This window comes from Pyxicephalus adspersus, chromosome 2 (assembly GCF_032062135.1).
Source record: "Pyxicephalus adspersus chromosome 2, UCB_Pads_2.0, whole genome shotgun sequence".
Classification (NCBI taxonomy): Eukaryota; Metazoa; Chordata; class Amphibia; order Anura; family Pyxicephalidae; genus Pyxicephalus; species Pyxicephalus adspersus.
This window is the reverse complement of record NC_092859.1, coordinates 24,444,119-24,455,742: the sequence shown is the minus strand read 5'-3', so window position 1 is coordinate 24,455,742 and position 11,624 is coordinate 24,444,119. Positions and strand designations below refer to the sequence as shown.

The following is an 11,624-nucleotide window of genomic DNA, read 5'->3' as shown; positions in this document are numbered from 1 at the left end:
ACATCAGGTGATACTGCCATACATTACACAATAATTAGAATCTCAGACACATGAAATGAATTGGGTGTTTTAGTCTGATGAACAATGCAGCTTGAGCACACAAGTCTCTCAGGAGACATTCCAACATTACACCTTCTCTTAGGAACCAGATAAAAACAAAAACAAAACAATCTGCAACAAATTACAAAAGCAAATTATTCTCAATAATCAGAGGCGGGGTGCTGAGTTTTTCATGCCGTACCTGTATACAGTAGCAGTACTATACCCTCCATACCCCCCTATTGCGAGCGCCATTATTATTACAGTGAGTCATGCACAAGCTGCACTCCCACTCTCCCCTCTCACAGTCATGACCACTTTTGACTTTCTTCAAGCTACATTTTAATTAATTTCTCCAAATATTTTTTGTGATGTGTGGGCTTTTATACAATTTGAAGCCGTTTTGTGCTAGCTCTTAAGTTTGCATTGCTATACTGTAATGTGCCAATACACTGACATACGGGAAACCCAAAAGAATGGCACACTGACACTTAATGGATTTAAAACAAGGCGACAATGATACTTGTGGTCACAAAGCAATGACATACTGGCACTTGGGGGGCTGGGCTGAATGACATCTGGGTGTCTCAAAAAAGTAACATCAATACTTGAGTGGTTGTAGAACAATAATACTTGAGGGTCACAGAGACTAATTTAGGATTAAGGATCCCAAACAATGACATATTGACTATTGGGGGACTGAAACAAATGACACAACAACACTTGGGATTGTCATGAAATTAAACACACTGATACTTGGGGATCATGAACAATGGCACACCCGTTCTCATGACATTTTGGTATCTACACTAAAAGTTTTTTAAAACCTGACCATCACATCCATATCAGCTTGTTGGACATCTCATTTGCCCCCCCCCCCCAACTTTACCAGCCTTCACCGTTTTAAAAAGGCTTCTTAAAAGATTTTGGACTGTGCCTGTGGGAATCTGTGCTCATTTGTGATATGAGCTACCAATGCGAATTAGAAGACCTGGCTTGCAAATGACATTAATAATCATCCTAAAGGTGTTCCATGGGGTTGAGGTCAGGAATATGTCCAGACCACTAGAGATCCTCCACACCAAGCTTATCAGATTATGTCTGGCATTTGGAACAGAAAGTGTAAGTGTCATTTTGGAACAGAAAGTAACAATATGGTACCTCCCTATAAAGTGTTATGATTAAGCTTAGTACTGCAGCATTAAGTGCCTGAGACAGGTAGAGACTCTCTGTTGATGATTTTTCACTGAAGGTTTTTTCTCCCTCCCAAGCCTAATCCTGATATAACACACATACAGGGCAGCAGGGAAGCTGGCACACGCCAGGAATGTATATCTGATAGGAAGTGACAGGCAGCGAGCGGTGGGAGCAGCACAGCCCGCAGCCAGCACTCAGCCATCACATCCACTATCTGTGCCAGGCGGCAGAATTTTACACACCGTCAGTTGGGCGGCCTCTAACCTTGGCATCTGCGATATGGCTTGGAGAAACCCTGCCTGGAACCTAGCCAATTTGTTCTAAGCCACCAGGGAATGTGATAGATTAGAAGAGAGAGATAGGTTGCTGTTATTTACTGAAAACTCAGGTGAACACTGCACAGTAAGAGAGAGTTCAATCTAAGCATAAAGTATTACTTTACATGAAAAAGCTTCTTATAGCCAGGAGACCCTGCCATCAAGGTAAAACGTTGGCAAAGAAGCACTGAAAAATCGAGTATTATAAAAGTTTACGTACAGCTTCTAGATTTTATAATTTTTTTTAATTCATTTACAATATCAGAATTTTCCAGCAAACTGGGCAACTTTAGGAAGAGTTGATTTCCCAGCACACTTCTACTCCCTCCTTGTAGGTCGTAACCCTCTCCTCTTCTAAGAGCGTCCAAATACTTTCTGTATTGGCACAGCTCATTCATTCCTTCCCTATTCTAGGGAAGCTAAGATAAATTATTTTTTTTGTGTCTCTAACATCAAGCTAACAAAAATTACAGGGAGATTCCCTCAGACCAACCGTGGGATGCAAACATTAGGATTTGCTCATGTCTATCCCCATGATTAGGTTATCTGCAGCATTCCCCTTGAATGAATGAATGTGAGCTCCACATAATCCCACAACAGCTTCTCTTTAAACTTCAGCTAAAACCAAATCAGTAAAATGAGGAGTAAGAAATTAGGGTTTTATTGTCTGCACCCTGATTTAGTTCTCCTCTTGTATGCTCTGATCAGTGAATTTTAGTTTGGAGGAGTGAACTAGGCATCCTTGAACAGAAGGACTACAATTCAATTAATAAATGGGCAGGGTAGTCATGCTAGGAAGTGTTGGATGATACCGGTTGTCCTCCAGCCAGGAAATTAGACGGGCTCTGTCTGATATACATTTCAAAGGAGCTCACAGTGTGCACTGGAATCCCAATACGCTATTTACATACAAGACAGAAGTCTGTACAACTGTGCAAAACTAATGGCAAGGCTGTTGTTGTAGTGCACCAGTCTGTATGTGTATGGGAGCTCTATCTATACAGTGTAATGTGTCTGCTGATACAAGATACAGCCATACAAAACACTATGGAGACATCAGTAGGAGTCTGAGTCCCTCTCGGGAATTATAACACAGGAGGTCACGTCTCAGTCTGGGATCTGTCACACTTCATCAGTGATGTTGCATATGATGGGCCCCATGTGCGGTCACATAATGCCCCTTGGAGCCGCCAAGTCCTACCTGTCATTCACTATTGCAGCTCAGTGTGCCAAATGCGCACTTTAGGGGACAAAATCCTTCTCTGTTAATGTCATGCAACGGCAGCAGCTAAATAACCAAGACAGATATGGAGGCTTATTAAATAGGAATTGTTACCAGAAGTCCCTGACTACTAGAGAGAATCCATTGATTAGAAAGTTTTGTCTCCCAGCCCAGCACTACAATCTCTAAAATTTGGTGCCTGTTCAGCACTACATACTGAAACTGCATTACCTTTTTAAACCTATTTTTTTAAAAATGGAGTAGAATATAAAATATAAAAGAAATGGCATGGATACATCCAATATAAATATATATCATGGTACTCTGCCTCGTTCTCCCCTTCAGCTTTTTTATTCCCCCATTAGGACAATCCTACTAATTATTAAACATTATCTATGGTCAGCATCTACATCCTGGACTATGTTCCCAGCACCAAGATGACAAAATCATGTAAACCCTGGTGCCTGGGCAACTCTAGGCTGCATTTACATAAATAGCACTGATCAACATCTGCTGCAGCCACACACTTGCTACAAAGTGACAATGTTGTAGTCTGATAACTAGGGGGGAAATAGATTAAGCAAATTCCTCCTCCTCCCTGTAGGCTAAAAATTACATCAATTTCTTCATGGCAAACTCACTAACTGAAACGCAAGGATGGCTTGGAGCTTTTGGAAAAATGATAATGTTACTGTATATTGTGACCTGTCAAGAAATGTATTCCTACAGACTTGTAAAGTGACTTAATAGTCATTTCTAATCAGTTCACTGCTCAGTGTGCAGCAACAAAAACCTGGACCAGTAATGATGAATCCAAATCTATAAAAAAAGGGTGTTTTGCTCCCCCTAGTGGCAAAGGATTCACTAAGGTTCAGGTACATTATCTTAGAATGCAACTCAAATGGATTAACGATATAACGATGGCTTAACGATATAATATAATATATCTGTATGTCCATAATACTATGTCAAGTAACCCCAAAAGTTTGCTATGAGAAAATATTTGGTACAGTGGAGACTGGATCACTTAGATGCAATTGAAAAGTCTAAACAAACCAAGAATCCCGGCTATATTGCAATAATGGTGTATAGGTATATAGCAGTGTGCAGGGGGTTCATTAAAAAAAAAAAGAAGAGAGATGGAGAGCAGTAAAACAATATAAAGAATTAGGGTACAGCCGCAGATTTGCACAAGTTGTAATGCTACATGAATAAACTTTCAGCTCGACGCCTACATTTTTAAAAGCCCCTCTCTTCTTTTCTATTCAACAACCTTTGATCTTGATCTAGGCAATGAGCTGAAACTCTTTTGATACTAAAACTTACAAGCTGTCAGTACAACCACCCCAAGTCATACTACAAATATCCAGTTCAGTAAGACTAGCTGAATATTCTTTCTGTACATTAATTAAAGTTTTGAAATTTTTTTTTACAATATTACATTTTTTTCAATAGCAGCGTCAGGCCAGTGCTATGTTGGTGAACAAAGGGATCTGAGCATAAAGAAAAATAATTACCCAGCACAATGAGTACATAATTTTTACATCCCATATGCAACACAAAATGTAATGATGGCTATCTCCATAAAAGCATTACCATTTTAAGGGCAACTTTTTTACCTTAAATTTCACATGACAATTACTTTCTGTGCTCATGTGAAAACATTTAGATGAACAGATCTATGGAGAACCAGTGTTGTCATTTTAGGATAGGACTACAGAGTACCTCCACCCACATTATGTATAGCATATGGGGAGGAGTTCAGCACTTGACAGATTTGAGCATCACTACATGTAGAACAAAACACTTTCAGCTGTATGTGTAACAAACTAAAATCGGAAAAATAACCTCATTATTAGGGGTTACACAAACTTTAAACGTTGCCTTTTTTAAATGTATGTATTTCCTCCTTTCGGTTTGAAAAGTTTATGTTGTCTTTTTACAATAAAATTAGAGACACGTAGTTTTATAAAATGTAACATTCATGGAATCTTGTACCCTATTACCCATTAATGAACCTAGATTCTCAGTCATTTTACCATTATGGAAAGCCTGAGGAATGAACATAAGTCCGAGAAGCTTGCATCATAAAAATCCTAAAGTCATCTCTGGCAGAAAAATAACATGATAAAATTTATAGTCCATTAAACATAAAACAACAAAATCAAATGTTGCTGCAATATATTAGTTTCAATCTAAAGATTTGTTCTGCAGTACTTTTTTCTGCCACTAGATGTCCTAAGTTCAATGACCAGCATCATTTAACTCACTTTCTGTTGGCTCAGGTCTTCCAGCACCCGCCCCTAGTCTGTAACTGGACAGTGAAAGGAGAAACAGCAAGTTGATAAGCTTATCTTAATTATATTTTCCTCTGTCTCTTGTCAGAATATGAACTGACTGACTCCTTGTGCTGCTTCTTCCTCTCACACTCCAGTTCTGGGTACCTGATTCTAACCTTCTGTGCAAGGTTACAAAGGGCTTACACCAGGTTAGAATGATTACCTACACGGTTTGCAACAGAAAAAAAGAAAGAAAAATATACAAAATGAATTTAGAGTGTCTTTTATATCTGTCCAGAGTTCAGCTTTAAGTCAATAAAGATTATCATTAACATCTTTTTCTAAAACTTGAAACAAATAAGTGACAACTGATACCCAAAAATTAAAATACCATCCTACCTGCTGCAATAGCAGTCTTGTTGTGCACTGTGACGGCAATGGCGGTGCTAACAGTCACGACTTGTGGCTTGGGGCCGGCATCTACAAGAAGACAAAACACCATCAGTCATAGTTGTGATATAGCTGATTGTATACCGGCAGTACAGGTGTCTAAAGGGACCCTGTCATAAGGGCTGTCACAACAGAGGTTCCCATCCAGCAGTGGAGGACAAGGCTAATTCTAAGGTGGAGCTCTCCTTTGCAGCATCATAGGCTGTGGTGCTGTATATTTGATTGATGGATGGGAGATTCATATGGGATGGGTAACAGACATCTAAGGTTATAAGTCATCCCAACAGCTCAAAAAAAAAAAAAAAAGTAACATAATGCCCCAAAACATAATAAAGTGTATTCCTGGCTTGTTCCGGGAAATAATTTATAACCTCAAATCTTCTAATATTTAAAGAAAAATTAGAAAGGATTTGCAATTCTGTATAGATTGTCTTATGATCCCAGTAATCCCTGCCAGACAGCACAGCCAGTTACTGGAGCTCCTTATAAACGACCCTATAGTACGGCCATGCAGCCCGTTCCTGGCTCACTCCCATCTGTGATTGGATAATGAAGGAGCAGCGATCATTGTATATCCCTGTTGTCTCTTCTCTTTGTGGTAGACTGACAGTGCTTTGTAATACAATAGAACCTTATCTGTTCAAAAGGCTAAACTTTCCTCTCCCAGTCTGTTTGTGCTGAGGATTGATATTTAGGTATAAACATTTAAGTATTAAAAAAAAAAAAAAAAGTCTAATTACAATTTCAGACATGGAAATGACATGTAAATGAACACATTGGTGGGTGGAAAATGTTTATGATATGATTACATCGGATGGAGGACCTCACAGTCAGCCCAATTCTGGGTCTGTGCTTCATACAATATATCCATGTATACTATATAGAGAATTGATAACATGAGATGAAGCATGCCGAACTAAATAACAACAAACAGGCATCATATGGCTCAGTCCCAGGAGATTATATATGCAACGCATGATAAATGGCCAATGGTGTGCATCGTCAGCCATCTTGTCATGATGGAAGCCATGTTTCCTGCCACAGTGTACTGAAGAAAATGCTTATGAAGGCTTGCGCAAACTACAAAATTAGCTAAAATAGTGGAAAAATGTATTGTATGAGAGGTCCACAATGCTCCCTGTCCCTCGGATGCAACCAGAGGGGATGTAACCATGCTGAAATATTGGAATGGTGATGGTACATCTAAAGCAAGGCCTGGTAGGAAGGCAGAAGGATGGCAGGAAACCTCAGAGGCCTGCTAAGAGGTTAGAATGCTGACAAAACACAGAGCTGAGGCCTGGTAGGAGGTTAGCCTGTGAGGAAAGCAAAATGGAGACAAAATACTTCAAACTGAGGAATTTCAAATACAAAACACCTAAGCTAAGTCTTGGTAGAAGGGTATAATGGAGACAGGATAGCACAGGTGAGGCCTGCTAGGAGGTCGGAATGGTGACAAAACACCTAAGATGAGACTTAGTATGAGCGCAGATGGACGACAGGACACCTCAGACAAGGCCTGTGAGCAAACAGAAAAAATGGAAGCTACATGTACGAACAGTATTATGGTCTCATGGCTGCTTAAAAAAGTAAAATAAGAGAAAGTTACATCAACTGAAATCCATAGCAACCATAGTAAATATTTATTTATATGTTCTGACTTCACAGATATAATGGAATTTCCTTGCTATGGGCAGCACATAAACAATTACCAAGTGTTTAGGAATCAATTAGTATCCCATTGAGGTGCAGAGTAAGGTATCAATGTCTGCTCCTTATTTACCATTTTGTCTTGCAAAGTCCTACATTACCAACCCACTGACATACATTTGCCTGGTCAGATATATTGGGCTAAACTATGTTAGATGGTCAGCCAATGTCCAAGGTGGGTTTCTAACCCCAAAGGTTTGGCATTTTGGTGACCATTGTAGTTCATTTTGATAATGATGGCCAATTTTTTTTTTTAACCAGAACTGTGGATTATAGGATAGTAGATCCTTATAAAATGCTTCTCCTAATTTCTAACTTCAGAAGGTTCTAAAAAAAAGCCTTATTGCTCCAGAAAAGAACATCGATTGCCTACATAGAATGGTAAAAATGCCGCTCTAAACTGAACGCTGGTTACATAAACAAAAAAAAGTAGTACCTCTCCCACTGTACGATGAAGCAAAGCGGATTTATGTTTGCAGATGTAATCTTCAAAGGATATGGTAATTACTGCATGTAAAGATTTATCATCACAAGGCAGCCCGATGGCTGTCAAAACGAGCGGTATGAACAAATAGCACATTGCAAACTGACTTAAAACACCGGGATTAAAACTGCAAGTAGGAGAGGACAGATGGAGGTATATACACACTATTGTGCACCGGTGTAGTTAAATATGTCTGAAATATGCACCTATGGCAGCAGTAGTGCCAGCAGCCGGTCTATCTCGGCATAGCTGATTTTAGGTAAGGGCTTGGACAATACACAGCCCTCAGCTGTTCTGTAAAAATACAGAATGCTGAACATTGACACTGAGAAGGTATATACATTTTCCTAGCAGCCAGGGTATCCCAAATGGGCTTGAATAAGGACTCAAACCACCCTAGGTTGTTCTGCGAATGTTGAATACTGCCACAGATAATCAATAATTCAATAGGTATCTATTATAGTAGTTTTGCAGCCAATAGGACTCCAGGAAGACTTGTAACAACCCTGGGCTGGTCTGTGGATCTTCTGAAAGTTCTGCCACAGATAATCAAAGAGCTGATAGGTATCTATGTCAGCAGCCATTCTATCTAAGCACAACCCTTCCAGATAAGGTTTTGGAAATTTGACAGCTATAAGCTATCTATTTGAAATTTTGAATGCTGTAGTTTTAACCACAAGACTAAAAAACTTAAAAAGTGTCCAAAGCAGCTTGTTTGCCAGAGCCAATCCAGCCATTTTCAATCAGGGTTCTTCCATGGTTTCTTTCATTTTTATTTTAAGGGTTCGTCAAGGTAAACTGGTTGAGAAAGGCTAGGTCAGTCTAACAGCACAGCTGATTTTTGATAAGGGGTCAGACCCCATGCAACCATAAGCTGTCATTCAAAGTTTTGAATATTGGAGAGCCATAGAACAAACAACTGAAAATCAGTGCCAGGGTACTTCAGTGTTTGCTGGTTTTAGGGTCCTGCACAGCTCTTAGCTGTCCATTGAAAGTTTAATAGTTTCTAAAAGATCCAGTTCAATGGATCCGTGTCACATAACACACGCTCACTCGATAATAAAGGTCACTTTATAAACTTTTGAAAAGCTGAACAGATACCTGTACGACCTTGGCACAATTATATCCCAATGCCCAATAATTTTATAATGGGTTGTTTTTTATCTCACTGATTGAGTGAATAAAAAAAAAATCTATATGCAGCAAGTAATGAAAAATGTATAAAACCACAGGCAATGCAATTTACTGTCCTTTGTGTTGCTCTATCATAATGAATGATATAAAAAAACATAACATAGATTAATTGCCTCCGGTGAGTTACAATCTGGGACGAAGCTTCTAATCAAGAACCAATCAGTTCAAATTAAGGTCAAAGAGAGTTGAATGGTTAATGGAGCAAAATTCTTTATGCATCTCAGCCTGCAACATGCATATGAGCCTGGCAAGACAGCAGCCATGATGACATCACTACAGAGCAACGACAAGGATCGGTAGCTCTGCTGATGTCTTGGCTCTGCATGGCAGAGCCCATACAGACCATGCCCCCTGACGCCCGCCGGTGGAATGCATGGGTGGTGTATGACACAACGTCACATGTGGGTTCTGGGGTGACAATGAGAAAGCTAAATCTAAATGATATAAAAAATGTCATCTTGGGCATTTTGTTATATGGAACAGCACTCATGCAAATAAGTCCTGTTCAGGTACCCTCGGGGATCAGCTCCTCCCAACTACGCGGCTGGATGGCGGGCTCGACGATGTCATTGTCTCTGGGGTTATGATCTGGAAGAGGGAATCGAGGAGTTTGACAGTGAACAGCACTGTGACCGACACAGCAACAGATGCCGGTTCAGTGTAAGAGTAAAAAAATTTTGCAATATTATTACAACACAAATTCATTATTAAATACCTCTGCTGGTCAGTAGCTCTTCACCTAAAACCTGCTAAGCCAAAATACTCAGACACACAAAAAGCTTAGAAACATAAGAATTGTACATTAAAATGTCACAAACAATCACAATGTCCATTCCAGTCCACAAAATCCTAGTTTAGCACACTACATGCACATTTTTCATACCTAAGGGAAAGTGTTATATCTGTGGAAATTAAAGTAGATGTACACCCCATCTGAATAACATAACCTTGAGGTTGCTCTGTGCATGTGTATCATAAATAATTGACATATTTTCCCATAAAATACTGTTTATAGGTTCTTCAACCTTTTTTCCTTTTTTTGCATTTCATCGATACAGATCTTTTCCAGTCTCTTCATCTACAATTGGACATCATTGCTCTGGCCCCACATCCTGGTGGACCATGCGGGTTATATATGTTTATATGGGTCTATAGTGATTGGGTTTACATCTACTTTATCTACAACTTTCAGATGATGCTGGGACTTTTAGTCCCTCTGGTAACCATATCACTTATTCCTGTTTCTTTTTTCTTTGTTCTTTTTAAAACAACTCTACATAAACATTGAGAGAGCTGTCTATCTGGCCAGGTGGACCTTAAAGTGAAACTCCAGCCAAACATCTATATACACAACGAGAGGCATTGGTTGAATGACAACTGTTTCACCTGGCAAAGGATTTGTCTTCTGATATAACACCTTTGCCACATTGCACAGTCTAGAAATTCTCTTAATTACATTCAAATGTACTGTTATCTGGATCCATTTTCTCCTAATAGGAAGGGTTGAATATCACAGTAAAAATACAACTTTTTGGAAATTTTGACATATGCAAGTTATTTCCAAAGCCCCAGAACATTAAAGTATTGTCACCAAAGTTGCTGGGTATGACTGGGGAACCTTTGGGAACAAAATGAAAAATAAGCATAATGTTTTCCATAAACCAGTGTTAACCTATCGTCAGGAATGGCCATTTTGTTATGTCAGCAACAGTTTTTTATGTTAAATGCAAATCTCCTGAATAGTGTAACCAAAATTGCTAGGAGGAAGGGGGGTAGGGGGGTCCACATGGACCTGTAGGGAAAATATCCCAGGTGGAGAATAAAAACTTTTTAGTTTTCAGCAGAATTTCATTATTAACAAACTAATTGTTTATACAAGTATTAGGATGCTAATGGCCAAAAGAGTATTTTGGTGTTAATTAACCTATATGATATGAAAACTCATTTAAGTCCTATACTTAAAATCTGTTTCACATGGGACATGGTCCTCCCTACCCCCAAACAATATTGTCAGAAGGTACAGAGGAGACAGAGAAAGGTGATTTGCCGACCAAGAAATATTTATGTCATCCGCCTGGCTATGCAGAATAGCAAAACCTTTGCTATGTGAAAGCATAAATCATCTGCATTTCATAGTGTATTTAGCTATCTGTTTGAAGTTCCACTTAAAAGCATATTTAAACCTGAGAATAAAATTGTAATATATTGCATTTTTCTGTTGTTTAGACGTTTATAAGATTTCTTTTCCCTATTGTTAAACCTCATCCCATGCATTGCTACAACATACAACACCCTAAATCCAGTCATTGGGTACTGCAACCAACCAAATATTTACACAGACATGACAACTGTCAAAGTGTTCCCACTTTCATTTCTAAAAATGCAATTTAATATTGTCGGCAATACCACACATCTAGCAATCATTTCTACTGTCTAATGAAGATTATCGGGTACAGTATGTGTGTCTAGAAAGAATTTGTAATATTACCTTGGCTATCATCAGTGGGAACATGAAAGACAAAGCTACCCGGAGGGTGTTCTGCAGCCCTCCGGTACCACAAGGGGAAGTGATCCATGGTGAATATACTTTCCTTTTCTTCATACTGCAGAAATTTCCTAAAAAAACAAAAATAAACCAGGTCAAACAGAATAAGTATCATCAAGATGAAGGCATGGTACTGTCACTATGAAGCACCACTAAACAGAAAGTAAGGCAAAATATTGCTGAAAGAAAA

At 39.0% G+C, this 11,624-nt stretch overlaps 1 protein-coding gene across 5 annotated transcripts in view; it reads right to left on the bottom strand.

Annotated features, from left to right (window-relative positions):
- CACNA2D4 (calcium voltage-gated channel auxiliary subunit alpha2delta 4) overlaps positions 1-11,624 on the bottom strand; it is a 114,530-nt gene that overhangs the window by 62,484 nt on the left and 40,422 nt on the right. For 3 of the 5 annotated variants that reach the window (XM_072400040.1, XM_072400038.1, XM_072400039.1), the window contains 3 exons: positions 11,378-11,505; positions 9,403-9,477; positions 5,454-5,534 (listed from right to left, as the gene is read on the bottom strand). In XM_072400040.1, the coding sequence (XP_072256141.1) occupies positions 5,454-5,534; positions 9,403-9,477; positions 11,378-11,505 (284 nt within the window). The remainder of the gene's footprint in view (positions 1-5,453; positions 5,535-9,402; positions 9,478-11,377; positions 11,506-11,624) is intronic. The other 2 variants (XM_072400041.1, XM_072400042.1) reach the window with 1 other exon arrangement.